Consider the following 24,088-nt stretch of genomic DNA (forward strand, 5'->3'; position numbering starts at 1 on the left):
AAGAGATGCCAACCCTGGAGCTGGAGCAAGCACTGAAGGAGGCCAACCAGGTTCACGAGATTTGCTTGGAAATGGAGCAGCCACTGGAGAAGGAATCACAGGTTCGTGAGTTGCAGCTTGCCCTGGACGTTGTGGAGAGCCAGCTGCAGCAGGAGGCGGGGGCTGAGGCTGGGGCTGGGGTTGCAAGGCCTGCAGAGCAGAAGGCAGCGGTGGCCAGGGGCTGAAGCCCAGCAGCAGGAGCTGGTGTTTTCAGTTCCTCTTTGGAGGATGAGGAGAATCAGCTGGAGTTGTGATCCGCGGTCTCTAGAAGGTGAGAGCCCAGCAGCAAGGAGTACCTACTGTGTCCCTGGTAGGTCTGTGATTTTGGGACATAGGGGTGGATGTCATCATGCTCTCTGGAGCAGAGATGGAAATACTGACTGCCATTGTCATGTGCTCCTCTTTGGGACAGTGTAAGGCCTGCCAGGACGGCAGGGATGAGGGGGGTGGCTGAGGCCCCATGTGCTTGGACTGATTCCTGGACTATGACCGGAGTGAGCACTGGCTCCTTTGTTGGATGGACTTACAGATTTTGGACAATGTGAAATACCCTGGTGGGGGCAGGGGGAAGCTTTGCTGGAAGCCCTTCCCCTGCCCTGGGAAGCTTTTCTCATGGCTAGAAAGAAGTCCGAGGACATTTTGTGCTTTTGGCAAAGTGCTCAGAGACTGGTGAGATGTACCTTTGTAATTGTTGAAACTCTATGAGTTGTGCTGTTGTTGCAATTTGTGTAATGTGCCTAATTGCCTTGTGCAGGAATACCTGTGCTTTAGATTGTGAAGTGAGCAAAAGAGGTGGAATGTCAGTAGCCTAACCTTTTTCTTTTTAAGTGAGAGGAAGGGAGATAATGAGACATACTCCCACGTGTGCCCCAACTGGGATCCACCCAGCATCCCTTGTTTGGGGCCAACGCTCAAATCAACCAAGCTATTTTTAGCTCTTGAGGCTGACCACTGGGACCAACCTAGCTATCCTCAGCTCCCAGGGCCTCACTCCAAACAAGCCACTGGCTGTGGGAGGAGAAGAGGGAGAGAAAGGGGAGAGGAAGGGGGAGAAAAGCAGATGGTCACTTCTCCCATGTGCCCTGACTAAGAATCGAACCCAGAACATTCATATGCCAGGCCAACGCTCTTTTCACTGAGCCAACTGGCCAGGACCAATAGTAGCCTAACCTTGATTACTTCTATATTATGCTATGTACTCTAATGAAAAAGCTAAATCATTCTCATATTTGAGTATTTGCGTATCTAATAAATTATATATAATATGTAAGGTAGTCCTTCTGAGTCTATCTGGTTAGCAAAGCAAGCAAAATTTTAAATTCTGAAAGGCTAAATAAAATATTTCTTTCTGCTGTGAAAAACATAACAAGACTCTGATTGGCTGAAACCTAAGAGATTTGGTAAAATGGTATATAAATTCCTTTAGAGGAACCCTTACCTTATACACTATCTTCATCACTCCTAGAAGAGCTTTAACATTGCAGTGACTCTGTTCTGTTTCAGTCCAATAATTCAGGTGAGCAGTGATGGCTGATTTAAGCATCTGCACCAGTGTGTTGAGAGAAGATTCTTGCAAAGATGCCCAACACTGCTCTGAAGGGTGTAAAACAGCCCTGTAAATATTTACTCTGCCTCCTCCCCCCCCAAATCCTCCCTCAGTTTCTACTGGGTCCTTTAATGTGAGAAATAGAAAATATTTCACACTTCTAATGGTATAACCCATAAAATATGTTTTGTAAGGATATCATCCTGGACAACATTTATTACTTACAGAAAAAAATTTTCTCCCTGATTAGGTATCATTGGAATTAAAAGCTCAAATTCAGGATTCTGAAGAAATGATAGTTTACACTTATGCTTGATTACTTGATGGATCTCATGTTTCATGATTTTCAAGTTAAAAATTGATAAGGTTATTTATAAAGTCTGAAAACATATAGGTGAATACACACATATAAACATATATGTCAGCAAGGATATTTTCAATATATAAAAAATAATATATATTATCTATGTCTTTAAAGTTTATAAATACCTAGTATATATGGATATGGTTTTTAAATTATATCAATAATAATATTTTATATAGTATTACTGAGGTTACAATCTTGATTATTGTACCTTTGAAGGACAATTCTCAGAAAATAAACTTATCCATTGTTAAAATGTATTATCAAACTAATGTCATTAAAATAGTTGACCCAGCCTGACCAGGCAATGGCTCAGTGGATAGAGTGTCAGCTTGGGCTGCAGAGGACCCAGGTTTGAAAATCCGAGGTTGCCAGCTTGAGCACGGGCTCATCGGCTTGAGCGTGGGCTTGCTGGCTTGAGCTTGGGTTCATAGATATAACCCCATGGTCACTGGCTTGAGCCCAAAGGTCACTGGCTTGAGCCCAAGGTCATTGGCTTGAGCAAAGGGTCATTTGCTTTGATGTAGCCCCAGGTCAAGGCACATACGAGAAAATAATCACTGAACGACTAAGGTGCTGCAATGAAGAATTGATGCTTCTCATCTCTCTTCCTTCCTGTCAGTCCCTACCTGTCCTTCTCTCTGTCTCTCTTTCTTTCTATTTCTGACACACACACACACACACACACACACACACACACTTGACCCAAATGCGTGAAAAGCAGATCAGTGTAGCACACATTCCATAAATGGATTCAAATACACGAGACTTTAGTATATGATAAAGGTGGTATTACATATTAGTGGAAATGAAACAGTTCATTCGATAGATGTCTGGGGACAAGTGGAAACTGATCCAGAAAAGAATCAAATTTAATCAAGATAAACTTCATCTGGATCAAAGTTTTAAACATAAAAATGAAACATTAAAAATTCTAGTAAGGCCCTGGACACATAGCTTGGTTGGTTAGAGCAGGGGTCAGGAACCTATTTGGCTGAGAGAGCCATGAACACCACATATTTAAAAATGTAATTCCATGAGAGCCATACAATGACCCATGTACGTTACACATTATCCAATAAAAATTTGGTGTTGTCCCAGAGGACAACTGTGATTGGCTCCAGCCACCCGCAACCATGAACATGATCGGTAGGAAATGAATGGATTGTAATACATGAGAATGTTTTATATTTTTAATGTTATTATTTTTTTTATTAAAGATTTGTCTGCGAGCCAGATGCAGCCATCAAAAGAGCCACATCTGGCTTGCGAGCCATAGGTTCCTGACCACTGGGTTAGAGCATGGTCCCTATACACAAAGGTTGCTTTAGTCAGTCACATATAGGAACAGATAGATGTTTCTATATGTGTTAGTCTGTCTCTATCTTCCTTCCCTTCTCTCTAAAATAAATAAAAAATAAAACATGACTTCTGAGTTGGACTATCGCATCTTTAAAAAAAAATTCTAGTGGGAGCATGGAAACTTTTCTTTTAAATTTCAGAGTGAGAAAGTCTTTTTGAAGTATGATCCAAACTCACATATAGTAGACTTTATAAAAATATGTTTAAATAATTGTGCATGGCAAAAGTACTACAAAGTAAAAGCAGTTTTATAACCTAAAAAAAAATTTTTAACTTATATTGTTGAAAAAGGATCAGCTGCCTTAGAAACTTAAAACCTCCTAAATAAAAAAGTAAAATACTAACAAATGGAAAAACGAGCAAGAGGGAAAAACTGATAGCTCCCTGAATATGATATTCAAATGGAACTGAGATATAAGAAAACCAGCACAACCTCATTCATAATGAGAAAATTAAAATTAAGAGATTCTTTTTTTCAGAATGGTAAAGACCAAAGTTTGGTAACACTGTAGAAAAATGCATGGGCTATTTCTCTCATATTTGTTGATGAAGCATAAACTGATACATCCTCTGTCAAAGCTGCCATGTTGCCCATTTCCAGGGGTGAAATTTATTTGACTATAATGTGAATGGTGGCTACTTATACTACAATGTAAAGAGTGGCCCAGACTTCTGTGGAGGGTCATTTGGCAAAAATCTCTCAAAATTTAAAATGTAGACACATTTTGACCCAGTAATTTTGCTTTCTGGAATTTTCCCTGCTTGTTTTAATTTGTATATGTACAAAGAAATGCATGTTAGCACCGTTACAACAGCAAAAGTTTAGAAACAACTATTCTTTTTTTTTTTCATATTCCTTGTTGCCTTTAATTTAGTTGTTTTTTTTGATTAATTTTAATGGGGTGACATTGATAAATCAGGGTACATATGTTCAGAGAAAACAGCTCTAGGTTAAGAAACAACTATTCTTATAGTATATCCTTCCAATAGAATATGATTCAGCCATTAAATAGAATAAGGCAGTTCTATAAGTCCAGTAACAGAATGCTTTCCATGAGACTTAGTTAAATGGGAAAAAACAAATGGCCAAAGAATGTGAATGGTATGCTACAATTCAAAGAAGAGAAACAATACATTTCTATATGTTTATATATATAAACAAGAGATTATATTCTGTAACTTCTTTTTGGGAGGGAACTGAGTGGCTTATATTTCACTGAATATATATCCTTTACAACTTTTAAGCTTTGGACCTTGAACACTACTAGCTTAAAATTGTATGGGGACATCCTGTGGAAGTAAATAAAATAATAAGAGCACAAAGCTTAACCCTTCTTTTTCATCACTTCTGCTTAAAATGTCTAATATTTTAAAACAACAGGAGCAAAAGAGCTTTCAAGTGGATTTACTGGATCTTCTATGGTTATTAAACTATGATATCAAAGCTATGTCCAAGTCTAAGGATTATACATGCCTTGTATGATAACATTAATGATTATAATAGCTTTCGGTTTATCTTTTCAATAATTCACATATCATGTTCTCAAATATTTGTTTATTTTGAAATCTTCTATCCAAATTTGGTACCACTTCTACTTCAGACAAGGACTCTATTGAGAGTACAGGTAAAGTGACAGTGACATGAAGGTAATCAAACTTACTCAGGACTTGTAGAGATCTGTCACTCATTTTACAAACAGCTTCTGCAAATGGAACCACCAGACTTTCCCAGTTCCTACAATCATGCATCACAGGACATTCTGGGAGCAGAAGGAAAACTGATAATGCTTCCTGGTGTGGAGAGCGACAAGGAAGAGCTCTGAGTAGATTATCCCGGAGACATGTAGTTATCTGCAGTTGAAACAGAATCAGAGGAAAGCCCAGGATAAGTTTTAGGACCAAGGGTTTCATTCCACCACTTTCCAATTGGATCAATCATTAAGTGTTCCTGAAACCTATTGTTCATCACTCCTTGCATTCCAAATGCCCCTTAAGTAGTATGTGAGAACCATCCTCCCCATTTTATATTGGGATTCACAAGGAAATAAAAGTAAATCGCATGTGCATGTATGTACTGAGTGACTCATAGAGGTTACTAAATTAGAAAGTGACAGAACAAGGATCCATACCCAGAGCTATCTGACTTAAAATCTACCATGGCAGAGAAAATGCCATATGTTCACCACACCAGTCCTGTTTCAGCCTGTTCCTGGGTTCACAGAAAGATGGCATTTTCTAGCCTCCGCTGCAGTTAGCTGGGGCCATGTGACTGAGTTCTAGCTAACGCAATGTGAGTGTGTAGGTGATGTATGACACTTCCAGGTATGGCCCCCTAAAACATCTCATGGCCTTACATACTCTCTTTCCTAATCTCCCAAACAAACACAAATACTAGAGAATTTAATGGCCCCAGAGCCTAGAACTCTAGAAAGACGGAGCTTGAGTTACTCCTGAATTAAACCATGCAGAGGTGGGAAGGGGAGCAGAATATGCCACCTGGCATGAGGACCATTTTGAACTGAAGGCAAGTTAGAAAAAGCAACTCCTGGCTTCCCTCCATCTACCTGAAAACAGAACATAAATTCTTTTGTGAAGATGTCCCCAACTTCCTGTACAGGAACAGGATAACAACCTTATCAGTAGTGATGAGCTGACGCTGAGAAAGAGTCTACACAAATAAACCTTACTAACCAGCTCTTTTCTCCCATTAGTTTCCCCATATACAGAGTGGGACAAAAGTAGGTTCACAATTGTTTGCATAGAAAATAACACAGATGACGTCAGAGTAATGGCGGAGTAGGAAGCGATACCGATAAATCTCCCCCAAAACTCAACAAGATCTTCAACCAGAAACAGAAAAACCTATACTTGGAGCTTCCAGATTCTTCGCAATACACCCAAAGGTATGATTGAGTGAAAAATTGGCTAAATATATAACCAAACCCCGAAGGAAATAGGGAGTAAGAAATGCTCCGCCTTCCTCACTAACCTAAACAGGGCGGCTTTCTCTGGTAACTGTGAATATAGAAACTGAGGCGGGCAAAGGGGGTGAATAGATCCAGGCCGCCGCAGCAAAAACGGCCGAACCAGGCTGTGGCTCAGAGATCCAAGCCGAGGAAAATCTGATCCTGTGGCAACCCGGGCAATACAAGCTAACACTCGCGCCAAACCCAAACAAAGAAAGACAAGCGGAGCGGCCATTTTACCCGGTCTCCTGGTCGGTGCGCAGTTAGTGGAAGAGAGATTTCTTCCTAAGCCGCGGAAGTGGGTGCCCGTGTTGCCCCACGGAGAGGCAGGGTCAGAGGCCTTTCTGTGGGCTGAGGGCAGAATCTCTGGGCAGCCCCAGCGCCCTGGGAAAGCCACGCACGGGAGGGAGTGAGAACTACTTCCAACGGTGGAGATTTTCCGTGCTGGAGGCTGTTTCACTCAGAGGGAACGGCGGCTGGCCTCATATCCTGGTTTGCGTGCGCAGATAAGGAGTGAGCGATTCCTCCGAGTGCCTCGGCAGTGCGCGCCCGTGTTATCGCACAGAGGGGCAGAGTCAGGGGCCTTTGTGTGGGCCAAAGCGGAATCTCGGGCCGCCCCAGCGCCTTGCAAAAGCCGCACACGGGGACGGAGCGAGACTCAATTCCAACGCTGCAACTTTTCCCTGCGGTTGGGGGTTTCACTCAGAGCGTGAGACTGCTGGCCGGATATCCTGGTTGCAGACAGTGAGTGAGAGTTTCCTCCAAGCGCCCCGGAAGTGGGCGCCCGCTTGTGTTACCGGACAGAGTGGCAGAGCCAGTGGTCTTTGAATGGGCGGAAAGCCCACCTGATTATGCTAGCAGCTCTGACTGACTGAGCCTTACCCAGAGCCCTGTGCTGAGTGGAAATAGAGTGGGGAGTTGCCAGCAATTTGAGCCTCTTACTATCCAGGCAGAGGCAGCAGCAACCCCATACCTGGACTATCAGGCTACTAATTGAGGAAGGAAAGACTAGGAGAAAGGCTCCAGGAACACGGACTCTCTCACTGTCGGAGCCTATAAATGCTAATGAGCCTCAACTCCCAACGAGAATAAAGCACAATACATGACATTGCCATAGAGACTTATCAACTGCAAACCTCTACCTGAGCGTGCCAAAGGGGCAGAACCCGGGGTACAGAGTCACCAACCAGGAAGAGGGAGAGAAAAGAAAAAGCAAGAAGATAACCTCTCAAAATCAAGAATAATCTACAGACTTTATAACCTATCCCATTTTATTATATTTGTTCGTTTGTTTCTCTTATCTTCATTCTTGAGACTTTTTTTTCCTCCTCCAATTTGGCCGATTAACTCTATACCGGTCTTACTCTCTCCTCTCCTTGAACTACACTACCCATAAGTGTTACATCTCCCATTATCATTTCTCTTCTCTTCCTTTCTCTCTATGAGGGTTGCACTCCAAAACCCTTAACTCTCTCTCTCTCTCTCCTTTCTTTTTTCTTCTTTTAGTGGTTCCCTCTTTTTTTCTCTCTCTCTCTTTCTTTTCTCCCTCTATATTAGTTTCTTCCTTTCTCCTTTACATCACCTCTCATTCAAACCTCAATAACAAACAAATTATCTTATCTGGGACTCAAACCTATGTTTGTGGCATTTTGGGGGGTTTTACTTCACCTTTTTAACTCACTAGCAGTGCTCCCATACCTGGCTCTCCATATTATCTAGTTCTTGTTCCACTAAATACAATAGTAAGTTTTTAATTTGTCCCCCCATTTTTCCATTTTCCTCTTATTCCTCTCATCATAACTCTTAGAAAACCAACACCTAAAAGCAAATCATTTTATTCTTGACCCAAATTTTTTCTTTATTTGCTTTTTGTGGGTCCATACGCTCTTTTTTTTTTCTTTTTTCTTTTTTTTTTTTTCCTTTTTTTTTTTTCTTTCTCTCTTTTTTGCCCCTTTATTACTTTTCCCCAATTCAGGCCCTCCATCACAGGCATTGTTTGTTATAACTCACAGTCCACCACAAGATTTTCTCAAGAAAGAGGGGAGAGGAGAGGAGAGGAAAAAAAAGAGGGGGGGAATAATTTTCTTTTTTTTAAAAATTTTTATTTTATTTTATTTTTCTTTATTTCATTATTAATTTTTTTAAAAAAACAACTCTTTTCGATTTGTTATTTTGTTATTTTATTATTTTTTTTAACTTTTTATTCTTTATTAAATCTCATTAATACTATCAACAAAACCACCCTCAGATGGCATTAAGGAAGAGAAAATCGAATATCATGGATACAAAAGAAAGAGAGGTAACACAGCTAGATGAGGAAAAATCTATGGAGAAAAAATTTAATATATTGGAAACCTTGGAGCTAAATGACAGAGAATTCAAGATAGAAATCCTAAAAATCCTCCGAGATATACAAGAAAACACAGAAAGGCAATATAGGGAGCTCAGAAAACAACTCCATGAACACAAAGAATATATGTCCAAGGAAATTGAAACTATAAAAACAAATCAAACAGAGATGAAAAACTCAATTCACGAGCTGAAAAACGAAGTAACAAGCTTAGCTAATAGAACAGGTCAGATAGAAGAGAGGATTAGTGAAATAGAAGACAAGCAACTTGAGGCACAACAGAGAGAAGAAGAAAGAGACTCAAAAATTTAAAAAAATGAGATAGCCCTACAAGAATTATCTGACTCCATCAAAAAGAATAACATAAGAATAATAGGTATATCAGAGGGAGAAGAGAGAGAAAATGGAATGGAGAACATACTTAAACAAATAATTGATGAGAACTTCCCAAGCCTGTGGAAAGAACTAAAGCCTCAAGTTCAAGAAGCAAACAGAACTCCAAGTTTTCTTAACCCCAACAAACCTACTCCAAGGCATATCATAATGAAATTGACACGAACCAACAGCAAAGAAAAAATTCTCAAGGCAGCCAGGGAAAAGAAGAATACAACATATAAAGGAAGGCCCATTAGATTATCATCAGATTTCTCAGCAGAAACTCTACAAGCTAGAAGAGAGTGGACCCCAATATTTAAAGTCCTGAAAGAGAGGAACTTTCAGCCACGAATACTATACCCATCAAAGCTATCCTTCAAATACGAAGGAGAAATAAAAACATTCACAGATACAGAAAAGATGAGGGAATTTATCATCAGAAAACCCCCACTCCAGGAATTAGTAAAGGGGGTTCTCCAATCAGATACAAAGAACAAAAAAAAAACAGAGCCACAAGTAAAAGCTCCAAGAAGAACACAATAAAACCAAATTTAAACTGTGACAACAACAAAAAGAAAGAGGGGGAGAAGACGGAGATTAACAGTAGCAAAGGACGATGGAGTGCAAAAGTACTCACAAAATAGTTCGCTACAATGAACAGGGTAGGGACCCTTTTCATTACTCAAAGGTAACCACCATTGAAAAAACCACCACAGAAGCACATGAGATAAAAAAGATAGCAACAGAGGAAAGATGTATGGAATACAACCAAATAAAAACAAAAGATAGAAAAACGAAAGAGAAGGATCAAACAAGACGCAAAACTAACATAAAGCAAGATATAAAATGGCAATAGGGAACTCACAAGTATCAATAATTACACTAAATGTAAATGGATTAAACTCACCAATAAAAAGGCACAGAGTAGCAGAATGGATTAAAAAAGAAAATCCAACTGTATGCTGCCTACAGGAAACTCATCTAAGTAACAAGGATAAAAACAAATTCAAAGTGAAAGGCTGGAAAACAATACTCCAAGCAAATAACATCCAAAAAAAAGCAGGTGTAGCAATACTCATATCGGATAATGCTGACTACAAGACAGGAAAAGTACTTAGAGACAAAAATGGCCATTTCATAATGGCTAAGGGGACACTGAATCAAGAAGACATAACAATTCTTAATATATATGCACCAAACCAAGGAGCACCAAAATATATAAGACAGCTACTTATTGATCTTAAAACAAAAACTGACAAAAATACAATCATACTTGGAGACCTCAATACACCGCTGACGGCTCTAGATCGGTCATCCAAACAGAGAATCAACAAAGACATAGTGGCCTTAAACAAAACACTAGAGCACCTGGATATGATAGACATCTACAGGACATTTCATCCCAAAGTGACTGAGTATACATTTTTCTCCAGTGTACATGGATCATTCTCAAGAATTGACCATATGTTGGGCCACAAAAACAATATCAGCAAATTCAGAAAAATTGAAGTTGTACCAAGCATATTTTCTGATCATAAAGCCTTGAAACTAGAATTCAACTGCAAAAAAGAGGAAAAAAATCCCACAAAAATGTGGAAACTAAACAACATACTTTTAAAAAATGAATGGGTCAAAGAAGAAATAAGTGCAGAGATCAAAAGATATATACAGACTAATGAAAATGACAATACGACATATCAGAATCTATGGGATGCAGCAAAAGCAGTGATAAGAGGGAAGTTCATATCGCTTCAGGCATATATGAACAAACAAGAGAGAGCCCAAGTGAACCACTTAACTTCCCACCTTAAGGAACTAGAAAAAGAAGAACAAAGACAACCCAAAAGCAGCCGAAGAAAGGAGATAATAAAAATCAGAGCAGAAATAAATGAATTAGAGAACAGAAAAACTATAGAAAAAATTAATAGAACAAGGAGCTGGTTCTTTGAAAAGATCAACAAAATTGACAAACCCTTGGCAAGACTTACCAAGGAAAAAAGAGAAAGAACTCATATAAACAAAATCCAAAATGAAAGAGGAGAAATCACCACGGACACCGTAGATATACAAAGAATTATTGTAGAATACTATGAAAAACTTTATGCCACTAAATTCAACAACCTAGAAGAAATGGATAAATTCCTAGAAAAATACAACCTTCCTAGACTGAGTCAAGAAGAAGCAGAAAGCCTAAACAGACCTATCAGTAGAGAAGAAATAGAAAAAACCATTAAAAACCTCCCCAAAAATAAAAGTCCAGGCCCTGACGGCTATACCAGCGAATTTTATCAAACATTCAAAGAAGACTTGGTTCCTATTCTACTGAAAGTCTTCCAAAAAATTGAAGAAGAAGCAATACTTCCAAACACATTTTATGAGGCCAACATAACCCTCATACCAAAACCAGGCAAGGATGGCACAAAAAAAGAAAACTACAGACCAATATCTCTAATGAATACAGATGCTAAAATACTAAACAAAATACTAGCAAATCGAATACAACAACATATTAAAAAAATAATACATCATGATCAAGTGGGATTCATCCCAGAATCTCAAGGATGGTTCAACATACGTAAAACGGTTAATGTAATACACCATATCAACAAAACAAAGAACAAAAACCACATGATCTTATCAATAGACGCAGAAAAGGCTTTCGATAAAATACAACACAATTTTATGTTTAAGACTCTCAACAAAATGGGTATAGAAGGAAAATATCTCAACATGATAAAGGCCATATATGATAAACCATCAGCTAACATCATATTAAATGGCACTAAACTGAAGGCTTTCCCCCTTAAATCAGGAACAAGACAGGGTTGTCCACTCTCTCCACTCTTATTTAATGTGGTACTAGAGGTTCTAGCCAGAGCAATCAGACAAGACAAAGAAATAAAAGGCATCCATATCAGAAAAGAAGAAGTAAAGGTATCACTTTTTGCAGATGATATGATCCTATACATCGAAAACCCCAAAGAATCCACAAAAAGACTACTAGAAACAATAAGCCAATACAGTAAGGTCACAGGATACAAAATTAACATACAGAAGTCAATAGCCTTTCTATATGCCAACAATGAAACAACTGAGAAGGAACTCAAAAGAATAATCCCCTTCACGATTGCAACAAAAAAAATAAAATATTTAGGAATAAACATAACAAAGAATGTAAAGGACTTATATAATGAAAACTATAAACCATTGTTAAGGGAAATCGAAAAAGATATAATGAGATGGAAGAATATACCTTGTTCTTGGCTAGGAAGAATAAATATAATCAAGATGGCTATATTACCCAAAGCAATATACAAATTTAATGCAATTCCCATCAAAATTCCAATGACATTTTTTAAAGAAATAGAGCAAAAAATCATCAGATTTATATGGAACTATAAAAAACCCCGAATAGCCAAAGCAATCCTAAAGAAAAAGAATGAAGCTGGGGGCATAACAATTCCTGACTTCAAACTCTATTTTAGGGCCACGACAATCAAAACAGCATGGTATTGGCAGAAAAATAGACACTCAGACCAATGGAACAGAATAGAAAGTCCAGAAATAAAACCACATATATATAGTCAAATAATTTTTGATAAAGGGGCCAACAACACACAATGGAGAAAAGAAAGCCTCTTCAATAAATGGTGCTGGGAAAACTGGAAAGCCACATGCAAAAGAATGAAACTGGACTACAGTCTCTCCCCCTGTACAAAAATTAACTCAAAATGGATCAAAGATCTAAACATAAGACCTGAAACAATTAAGTACATAGAAGAAGACATAGGTACTAAACTCATGGACCTGGGTTTTAAAGAGCATTTTATGAATTTGACTCCAATGGCACGAGAAGTGAAGGCAAAAATTAATGAATGGGACTACATCAGACTAAGAAGTTTTTGCTCAGCAAGGGAAACTGATAACAAAATAAACAGAAAGCCAACTAAATGGGAAATGATATTTTCAAACAACAGCTCAGATAAGGGCCTAATATCCAAAATATACAAAGAACTCATAAAACTCAACAACAAACAAACAAACAATCCAATAAAAAAAATGGGAAGAGGATATGAATAGACACTTCTCCCAGGAAGAAATACAAATGGCCAACAGATATATGAAAAGATGCTCATCTTCTTTAGCTATTAGAGAAATGCAAATCAAAACGGCAATGAGATACCACCTCACACCTGTTCGATTAGCTGTTATTAGCAAGTCAGGTAATAGCAAATGTTGGAGAGGCTGTGGAGAAAAAGGAACCCTCATACACTGTTGGTGGGAATGTAAAGTAGTACAACCATTATGGAAGAAAGTATGGTGGTTCCTCAAAAAACTGAAAATAGAACTACCTTATGACCCAGCAATCCCTCTACTGGGTATATATCCCCAAAACTCAGAAACATTGATACGTAAAGACACATGCAGCCCCATGTTTATTGCAGCATTGTTCACAGTGGCCAGGACATGGAAACAACCAAAAAGCCCATCAATAGATGACTGGATAAAGAAGATGTGGCACATATACACTATGGAATACTACTCAGCCATAAGAAATGATGACATCGGAACATTTACAGCAAAATGGTGGGATCTTGATAACATGATACGAAGCGAAATAAGTAAATCAGAAAAAAACAGGAACTGTATTATTCCATACGTAGGTGGGACATAATAGTGAAACTAAGAGACATTGATAAGAGTGTGGTGGTTACGGGGGGGGGGAGGGGGGAATGGGAGAGGGATAGGGGGTGGGAGGGGCACAAAGAAAACAAGATAGAAGGTGACAGAGGACAATCTGACTTTGGGTGGTGGGTATGCAACATAATTGAACGACAAGATAACCTGGACTTGTTATCTTTGAATATATGTATCCTGATTTATTGATGTCACCCCATTAAAAAAATAAAATTATAAAAAAAAAAAAAAAAAGAAAATAACACAATAATTAGCCCTGGCCAGGTCGCTCAGTTAGGTGGAGCATTTTCCCGATGAGTCAGGGTTGTGGGTTCCACCCCGGTCGGAGCGCATGCAGGAATCAAGCAGTGACTGCATGAGTGGGTGGAACAGCAAATTGGTGCTTCTTATTCTCTCTCTTAAAAAAATAACAATAGCCTGACCTGGCGGTGGCACAGTGGAGAGAGCATCAGACTGGGATGCCGAGGACCCAGGTTCGAGACCCCGAGGTCACCAGCTTGAGAGCGGGTTCATCCGGTTTGAGCAAAGCTCACCAGCTTGAACCCAAGGTCGCTGGCTCGATCAAGGGGTTACTCGGTCTGCTGAAGGCCCACGGTCAAGGCATATATGACAAAGCAATCAATGAACAACTAAGGTGTCTCAATGAAAAACTGATGATTGATGCTTCTCATCTCTCTCCATTCCTGTCTGTCTGTCCCTATCTATCCCTCTCTCTGACTCTCTCTCTGTCTCTGTAAATAAAATAAATTAAAAAAATAATCTAAAGAAAAAAAAAAGAAAGAGCTCTAGCCAGCTAGCTAAGTTGGTTAGAGTGTCATCCTAATACGCAAGGTTGTGGGTTGGATCCATGATGAGGGCACATACAAGAAACAACGAATAAATGAACAAATGAATAAATAAGTGGAACAACACACTGATGTTTCTCCTGCTCTCCTTTCCTCTCTCTAAAAAATCAATAATTAAAAATATTTTATAGAAAAAAACCCTTAAAAATACAATAAATAATAAATAATAATATAAGAATGGACTGTTTCACGTACTTACAACTGTAAACTTAAACTCTTGCCCCACCTTGTGTTTGCCATCCCAAAATGTAGCGTCTCTAGCAGCTCAAAGTCTTTTTCCTTTGTCCTGTCATGCTCTACAAAATTAATGTACCTTGCTAAAATTCTATATAAGCCCAAGTTCTAACCATCCCTATAAATTACTCATCACTGAGTGTATATGAAAGACGCTACATGTAAATAAAATTCTGTTTTTCGTTTATTAAGTTGTCTTTTCTCAGTCTAATTTGCAGAGCCCTAGCCCAGGCATGGCCAACATATGGCCCGCGGGCTGGATCCAGCCTGTGATTAAATTTTTAATATTTTTCGCACGACGCACTGAGGAAATGAAATAAGTGGTACTTTTAAATCATTATACATAAACTACGATATCTAACCATTGTACAACAATGAAAGTTAAAATCTCAGCTACTCAGAAGCGGAAGTGTCTTTGATTATTGGAAATCAAGATATTTAAGAAGATAGTGATACACAGAAAAGAATTCTGAGTGTGACTAATCTAGGGTTAACTTTCAATAATTGGCTGAATGGATTTGCGATTCTTTTTTATTTTTTAAAAAATATTCCATTTTAAAGATTTACAACTTTTGTACTCATCTGTGCAGTTTTTATAAGCAATTGAATAATGGAAAATATGGAAATTTAAAAAGCTTGCCAAGGAATATTTAGTACTTTTCAGCTCAACTTATATTTGTAAACCAACTTTTTCTTTAATGAATCTAAATAAAAGTACAAGATCAAGATTGAATGATTTACATTGGGAGGCTGTGTTAAGAATAGCTACTACAAGTATAGAGCCAGATATTAAAAAAATAATAGGCGATGCAAAGTGCCTCAACATGTCCATTAGTTCTTTTGTTAATTTGTTGTACTAAATTACTTACATTTATTCATAAACAAATTACATAATAAAATTTTGTTTACTTAAACGAATCATTTTTGTATTTAACATTTTTTAATTTTAATATTTCATCTGGCCCGTGAAAAATTTTTATTTTTAATCTGGCCCAGGGGCAAAAACTGTTGGCCACGCCTGCCCCAGCCAATGAAACTAAAATGAATAAAGAAAAAATAGTTTTCTTCTCCCCTCATAGAGGCCTCCTATCTCCAACCCTCATGAGACTATGATGCAGGAAAGAACTCTTCATTATATTAAGCCACTGAAGTTTACAAGTTGTTTGTGACAACAGCTAGCATTACGTATTTTACTAGATCTTGAATACTCTTTAGTGTCTGCCTCCATATGTCATAAGGGTTAATTAAGTAAGATGATATATGCAACAATAATATGTAAAGTACTATATATATATTGTTATTACATTAATGTTTCTAACAGTGTGTTTTCTCAGATGTCCAGAACATAATTTCTGTGGAATGCTAGAAGGATATATGGAAAAATAGTATCACAAATTCAAATAGACTCTTTGATTTACTAATGTGCATCACAATTCCATAATAGTATTTAGTGTTCCCAAAGTTGTTTCACTAAGAGCCCTTTTTCATGGAGCATCCTGTGAAACTAATATTCTTTGGAATTCACATTGAGAATAGCACTCCAAGTTATTTCTCTTAATCATTTAAATAAATTTATTTTTAAAACATATTTGATAACACCTATTATCCTTTTTATAAAATTAAAAAAATTATTTCTTGATTTTAGAGAGAGAAAGAAGAAGTGAGAAATCTCATTTGTTGTTCCACTTATTTTTGCATTCATTGGTTGATTCTTGTATGTGCCCTCACCAGGAATTAAACCTATAACCTTCGTGTATCAGAATGATGCTCTAACCCAGTGGTCCCCAACCTTTTTTGGGCCACGGACCAGTTTAATGTCAGAAAATATTTTCACAGACTGGCCTTTGTAGGATGGATAAATGTATCATGTGACCGAGACAAGCATCAAGAGTGAGTCTTAGACGGATGTAACAGAGGGAATCTGGTCATTTTTAAAAACTAAAACATCGTTCAGACTTAAATTTAAATAAAATGGAAATAATGTAAGTTATTTATTCTTTCTCTGTGGACCAGTACCAAACAGCCCATGGACCGGTACTGGTCCGCGGCCCAGGGTTTGGGGACCACTGTTCTAACCCAGTGGTAGTCAACCTGGTCCCTACCGCCCACTAGTAGGCATTCCAGCTTTCATGGTGGGCAGTAGCAGAGCAACCAAAGTATAAATAAAAAGATAGATTTAACTATAGTTAAGTTGCTTTATAAAGATTTATTCTGCCAAACTTAGCAAAAATCCAACATAAAGTACTTGGTAAGTAATTATTATCATATACTTTAACTTGCTGTAACTCTGCTTTATAAATTTTATAAAGTAAAGTTACTTCCCTACTTTATAAATCACCATTACTGTGGAACCGGTGGGCGGTTAGAAAATTTTACTACTAACAGAGATACAAAAGTAGGCGGTAGGTATAAAAAGGTTGACTACTCTTGCTCTAACCAAATGAGCTACCTGGCCAAGGCCTCTACCATTCTTCTTCATCTTGAAAATAAAAATATAGTATCTGCTGCATATTAAGGAATATCCTCTCCCTTTCTCTTTCAAATGTAGAAACCCGAAATGGTTTCCCGAAATGGTTTAAAGATGACTTTAAATTGAAGGATTTGAGATTCAGCTGATGCAGAAAGAAGCCTTCGGAGCTTCCCTAATCTGACTAAAGGATTCCAATAGTAAAGCAGCCATGAACCTCTTCTCAGGCAGGTGGGCAAGCTTCAGTTGCATTTGGACGACAAATTGCATAAATAAACTATCACAAACTGTCATATTATGCTTGTGTCCCCCCAGAAGCCCATTTGTCTCCCCCAAAAATCCATTTGCTTTCCCTTTCCTGATTAAGTTGGTATTTAAGACCTCATCACTGACTGTTCACAGAGCCTTTTCATCTGAATGCTTCCACAAGCATGAGAATAGAACTTGTTTTCTGTGCTCCTGTTAACCTATTGTCAATTCGAAGGCCTCCAAACACATGAACCTAAACTGGTAGAGGGAGAATTTTCCTTCCAATACAACCCAGAATCACAAAGTATTAAACTGGAATATACCTTAAAGATGAACTCAAGTTATAGGCAAAGGAAATGTGACCAAAAAAGGATAAGGGATGAATCATTAGCAGGTTGACCTCAACTAGATTTGAGCTTCATGTCAAAATAAAGACTAGCTTTTTCTTCTCCTTGTCCAGAATCAGGCTACTCTGCTTCCCAAACTAGTGCTTCTTTCATCTGTCATTCTAGAGGTTATTTACCTCTCAAGCATTGGTTTTCTCATATTAAAAACAAAAATATTGTCATCTACTGTACATGTAAGTGTTCAGAAAGAAAATATGAGCTCTGACCGGTTGGGTTAGTGGATAGAGTGTTGGCCCAGCGTGTGGACATCCTGGGTTTGATCCCAGTCAGGGCACACATGAGAAGCGACCATCTGCTCTTCTCCCCTTCCCTCTCCCCCTTCTCTCCCTCTTTTCCTCCCACAGCTAGTGGCTCTATTGGTTTAAGCATAGGCCTCAGGTGCTCAGATGATTCAAGCATAGGCCCCATACAGGGATTAGGGGGTGGATCCCAGTCTAGGAGCATTCAGAAGTCTGTCCCACTGTGAAAGGAAAGAAGGAAGGAAGGAAAGAGGAAAGGGAGGGAGTGAGAAAGGGAGGGAGGGAGGGAGGGAGGGAGGGAGGGAGGGAGGGAGGGAGGGAGAGAGGGAGGGAGGGAGGGAGGGAGGGAGGAAGGAAGGAAGGAAGGAAAGAAGGAATGAAGGAAGGAAGGAAGGAAAGAAGGAAGGAAGGAAGGAAGGGAGGGAGGGAGGGAGGGGGGAGGGAGGGAGGGAGGGAGGGAGGAAAGAGAAAGAAAGAGAGAGAGAGAGAGAGAGAGAGAGAGAGAAAATATAAGCCAGCACCCAATACAGCATCTAGAAGATAACAACCATATAATGAACACTAGCCCCCTCCCCCAATCTCAGGTTCCCCTCACTCAGCATCCAAAAAAATTAAAGTACAATTATATTGGTTCTTGTAGTGAAATTCTATTGCTCTATTTCTCAAGTAAATATTAACTATTACCATGAAAGAAATCCATTCCTTTTTTGTTAACTTCTCGAAGGTATCTCTTGCCATTTGTAAATCCACATCAATGGAATTCATTTCTCCAGATTCCCTTTGGATACAAGAAATGCAAAAAAAAAAAAAACCACAAACAAACCAGAACAATGCATAAACAATTGGAAAGGAACATTTCTAAACTATATATCATTATTTAGTTTTATTATATATCAGATATAAACTTCTTTTCTTTAAGCTTGCCTCCTTTCAAAATAAACAATTTATTTGGCACAAAAAAACTATCAAATTTACATTCTACTAAAAGAGAGTAGTTAACAATTTATTATCTCTAAAGTAACTCAAGTTTAGGCTTCAAGAGCAAAATTTTATATGCTGTGTCCGAGAACTGAAAGCATTTACCAGTTAACACTCTCAACCAACACACAGAGGACTGAACCTATGTTCCACCCCTCCCCCCCAACATACATATTTACATTACTTTGACTTTACTATCCCAAGAGACATCTGCCCAAGCAAATGGCTTGATGTTCATGAAAGAAACTTCCTGAAAAGACCCATTAACTCTTCAATAAAAAATATCAACAGACAAATTTATGCCAAATTCTTTGAATCTCTTAACTCAAAATCCTTGGCTTGCTATTTCTATCTACCCAGGGTCCTTAAATCCTTTCCCAATCATAATCAAGCCGTAAGCCTACCCTTCCAACTCTGAAAAACTTGCCTTTTATAAACCAAACTGCCAATTTTCAGTAAATCCCAAACTGGCCTCATGCCCCAGAAACACTATCAAAGCTTTGTATAAATGTCCTGCCTCTCTAAGTTGTGTTGGTGATGTTTGAGGAGCCTGAATTCTATTGAACAATTTGTCTTTATAATGTTCTATCAAGAAATATTTTGCCTGACCAGGCAGTGGTGCAGTGGATAGAGAGCATCGAACTGGGACCCTGAGGTCGCCAGCTTGAGCACGGGGCTCATCTGGCTTGAGCAAAAAGCTCACCAGCTTGGACCCAAGGTCGCTGGCTCGAGCAAGGGGTTACTCGAACTGCTGAAGGCCCGCAGTCAAGGCACATACGAGAAAGCAATCAATGAACAACTAAGGTGTCGCAACGAAAAACTGATGATTGATGCTTCTCATCTCTCTCTGTTCCTGTCTGTCCCTATCTATCCCTCTCTCTGACTCTCTCTCTCTGTCCCTGTAAAAAAATAAAAATAAAAATTATGCTTGCTGGATTAAGCAATGAATAGTAACATCAAGTCTAAAATATGGTGCATGTACTAATTCAAAATATTGTAAAATGTATTATCTTTGAAATCATAAGACCAAACCTTGAGGTTCATCACTTCTGGGAGGGTACATTTCCACTTTAAAAGATAACATTCTCAGTGTAGAAAGAGTCTACAGCAGGGAAGAAAGAAGGTATGTTGTATGGCAGAGCCTCTCACTTCCAGCTTGTAAGGATGGCAAGAAGAGGAAAGCAAGTGGGAGAAATGGTAGAGGAAAGAGTGTCCTGATTTCTCTTCTTTCGCCTTTGTCCAGGATACAGAGAGATAAACAGGGATGCTTTTTTTGAGCTCTAGAAAGGTGCTGCCTTGTGAGCTGCCTGTGGGAAGCCATGAGGCTAACTGGGCTTCTTTGGTTCCCTGATGAAGTTGTTGGAATGGCTGAGAACCAATGGCACAGTAATACGAAATAATACTGAATATAAACTGTAATTGAAAAAAAATGTGACAACTGTGGGTTGTGTATGGGCAAGGAAAAGCTTCAACAGAGGTTGAGCAGGCACAACCTAGTGGTCAGGAGGAGTTAGAAAATGTGTACAATGAGTATCTTTTAAACCAGTGAGCCAACCTGAGGCAATTCAACAAGGGGAGGGACAGGACCTGGTCTAGTAAAAGAATGGAAGTAGTTTATCAGCTACAGATAGACCAGCAGGGCACTGGCCTCCTGGGAAAGCAGGGGGCAGCCTAAGAGTCCCTTCTTGCTGCTATCCCCCCTCTCCTCCTTTATATACTGTTAAGTTAATTAAACAAGGAAACCATTAGACTGTGGTGGCTTTAATGTCATGGAAGCCCATATAAACAAACCAAAATCTAAGCCTGTAAATGCCTCAAAATTATGAAATCAAAATCTAAGGACAACCAGTCACAAACAGCCAACTAGGCTTAAAGTTATAGCCAATCAAATAATTTCCTGTCTTTGCTTCTGCACTTTTTCTACATCAGTCTTTCCCCTGGCTCCTGTCAGGGGGTGTTCCTAACCACTTCCAGTTTGGTATTACCCCATTTGAATCAGCATTTGCTCAAATAAACTCTTGAAATGTTTACTATGCCTCAGTTTATCTTTTAATGGTTCTCAGTCACAGTACTTGTTGCTGGTGTAAATGGTGTTCTTTTATAGAGTCACAGAAAAAGCATTTCCCAAGACCCATGTACAAAAGACTGTGGCTTGGTAAGGTTGAATGAAGTTGAAATGGAAAGCTGTCCCATCGGTTCCCAGTGTCTGATATCTGTTGATCCCACCATGGAAATAGTCCATCCTAGTCTTCATCAGGACCAATACAAAGATTAATGTCCATAAATTCTGTGCCACGGTTCAGTCCATATTAAAGCTTCGTCCAGTCCAGATACTGCTCTGAGCCTGTACTTGGGCGTCTTCAGGACTGGCTGCCCATGCAGCATGGCTGCTTGGAGAATTTGCAAATGAAGGGGGCAAGGCATTTTTCCAAGCAGGAAGACAGAAGAGAGGGGGTTCTTTGTTAAGTTTGGGTTTATATCATCTTAGATAGGAAGGACTAGCTTTTCTTCAAGCCAACCAATCAGTTTCTTAATCTTTCCTAGGCTTCTCATTGTCCCACTCACTAACCAATCAGATCTTTTTTCTGAGCTAGAATGCCAGGCCTCTATGGATGCTATCTTGGCTTCCATTATACATGCCTTAAATTGGAAGCAGAGAACCACCTCCCCTCATAGCCTGGGAATAAACTGGTCATACCTTGGGGAGACTGAAAAACTGGTTCTTTCTCCCTACAAGGGGGAGGGAGTGGTATTAATCCTTTTAGCAGGGCAGTGTGTGTGGGGGGGGATTCCTTTGGTGTCCAGAATTGTAAATGCTATAGCTTCCTAGTAAATGAAATGCTGTAACTTTTTGAAGCAAGCTTTCCAGTTTTATTAAGCTTAATATTTGATTCTCTCTTTCCTAGTTTATTATGCTTAATGTATAATTCCCTTTGCTTCCTCTGCTTATTACATTTTAGCTAACTACACCAACATACTGATGAGCATAGAAAGGGAAGGAACAGAAGACCAAATGTTGAGCATTTCACAAAATAATTGTTTAAACTACTGGGTCAGACCAAGTGTCAAACCAAATAAAAGAGTAGTTAGATTTTCCTCTGTAATACTGTGACTAGTTCCAGCACAACAGAACTGAAAAGTATAGCTTTGGCCTTTAGGTGTTAAAGCAATGAGATGATACTCATAGCAACAAAAATCCAGGAAAAAACACCATCCCTCCCAGTCAGATAACAGAGGAGGGCAGGGTTAAGGAAGTAAACAATGCGAATTAAGAATTACAACTTAGGCCCTGGCCGGTTGGCTCAGCAGTAGAGCGTTGGCCTAGCGTGCGGAGGACCCAGGTTCAATTCCCGGCCAGGGCACATAGGAGAAGCGCCCATTTGCTTCTCCACCCCTCTGCCGCGCCTTCCTCTCTGTCTCTCTCTTCCCCTCCCGCAGCCAAGGCTCCATTGGAGCAAAGATGGCCCTGGCGCTGGGGATGGCTCTGTGGCCTCTGCCTCAGGCGCTAGAGCAGCTCTGGTCGCAACATGGCGACGCCCAGGATGGGCAGAGCATCCCCCCTGGTGGGCAGAGCGTCGCCCCATGGTGGGCGTGCCGGGTGGATCCCGGTCGGGCGCATGCGGGAGTCTGCCTGACTGTCTCTCCCTGTTTCCAGCTTCAGAAAAATGCAAAAATGCAAAAAAAAAAAAAAAAAAAGAAAAAAAAAAGAATTATAACTTAATAGTGGTCTAATAGTAAATTTCTTTACAAAATGGAAGAATTCTGAAACAACCCATGGAGTTTTCTATGCTGGATTTTTTTGTTTATAGAGAGAAAAATTCACAAATTGTAATGATTAACTTGGAAAGATTTCATTTTAAAAATTCCCTAGTGTTGCCTGACCAGGCAGTGGCACAATGGATGGAGTGTCGGACTGGGATGTGGAGGACTCAGGTTCGAGACCTCGAGGTCACCAGCTTGAGCATGAGCTCATCTGGTTTGGCAAGGCTCACCAGCTTGAGCCCAAGGTCACTGGCTCGAGCAAGGGGTCACTCGGTCTGCTGTAGCCCCCCAGTCAAGGCACATGTGAGAAATCAATCAATGAACAACTAAGGAACTGCAATGAAGAATTGATGTTTCTTATCTCTCTCCTTTCCTGTCTGTCTGTCCCTATCTGTCGCTCTCTCTGACTCTCTCTGTCTCTCTTTCTCTCTCACACACACACATACACACACACACACACACACACAAATTCCCTACTGTTTTAAATGAAGAGAAATATCATGTAGGTATTACCTTTTCTTTAAAAAACTTGCCGTCAGACAAGCAGGAGATGAAAATATCATTCTAATTTCACTGCAAAAGTAATAACATAAGGGTTAAGTCATAAACTGAAAGCATGACTCCTTTTATCTTATATCTGAATATATAAATAAATGCTGGATATACTTTGTGCATGTGAGCTGCTAAATCTCACCAAAAGCTGTCATAACTGACTTAATCAAGTCATCTGGACTTAAATAAAATCCATGCTTTTGAAAACAGAGATTTATGGAGTTCCAGAGAATAAACTATGAAGATACAACAACAACAAAAAAAAACAGTTCATCTTAGGGAAGGTTTTGTGAGTCAGAAAGCATTTCTAATTCATCCTACAGTTCTATCACCCATGAAAGTGCCTGGGATACTGTACGTCCTCAAAACAGGGTGAGGCAAGAGTGAGTTTAGAGTTGTGAGCATGTGAAACACAGAGTTTATTATTGTATTATTTATTAATTATTGTATTATTTTCAATACAAACCACTGTAAACCTACTTTTGCCCCATCCTGTATATCTCTGTTAAGTCAACAATGAACAAGTTATGACTTCTTCAAACTAACTTGGTAAAAGAAAATTATAGCTAAAATGCAAATGCCTTCACAACAAAGCTAAACCCTTGTATGTCTAGAATAAAATGAACACAGTTTCAGCACCAAATAAAACAAAACT

General features: G+C 39.1%; 1 protein-coding gene across 2 annotated transcripts in view; it reads right to left on the bottom strand.

The window, feature by feature from the left end:
- HERC6 (HECT and RLD domain containing E3 ubiquitin protein ligase family member 6) overlaps window positions 1-24,088 on the bottom strand; it is a 95,100-nt gene that overhangs the window by 23,459 nt on the left and 47,553 nt on the right. For both annotated transcript variants that reach the window (XM_066280981.1, XM_066280980.1), the window contains exons 10-13: window positions 23,395-23,454; window positions 18,826-18,919; window positions 4,973-5,162; window positions 1,478-1,632 (exon numbers count right to left, since the gene is read on the bottom strand). In XM_066280981.1, the coding sequence (XP_066137078.1) occupies window positions 1,478-1,632; window positions 4,973-5,162; window positions 18,826-18,919; window positions 23,395-23,454 (499 nt within the window). The remainder of the gene's footprint in view (window positions 1-1,477; window positions 1,633-4,972; window positions 5,163-18,825; window positions 18,920-23,394; window positions 23,455-24,088) is intronic.

This window comes from Saccopteryx bilineata, chromosome 5 (genome assembly GCF_036850765.1).
Source record: "Saccopteryx bilineata isolate mSacBil1 chromosome 5, mSacBil1_pri_phased_curated, whole genome shotgun sequence".
Lineage (NCBI taxonomy): Eukaryota > Metazoa > Chordata > Mammalia > Chiroptera > Emballonuridae > Saccopteryx > Saccopteryx bilineata.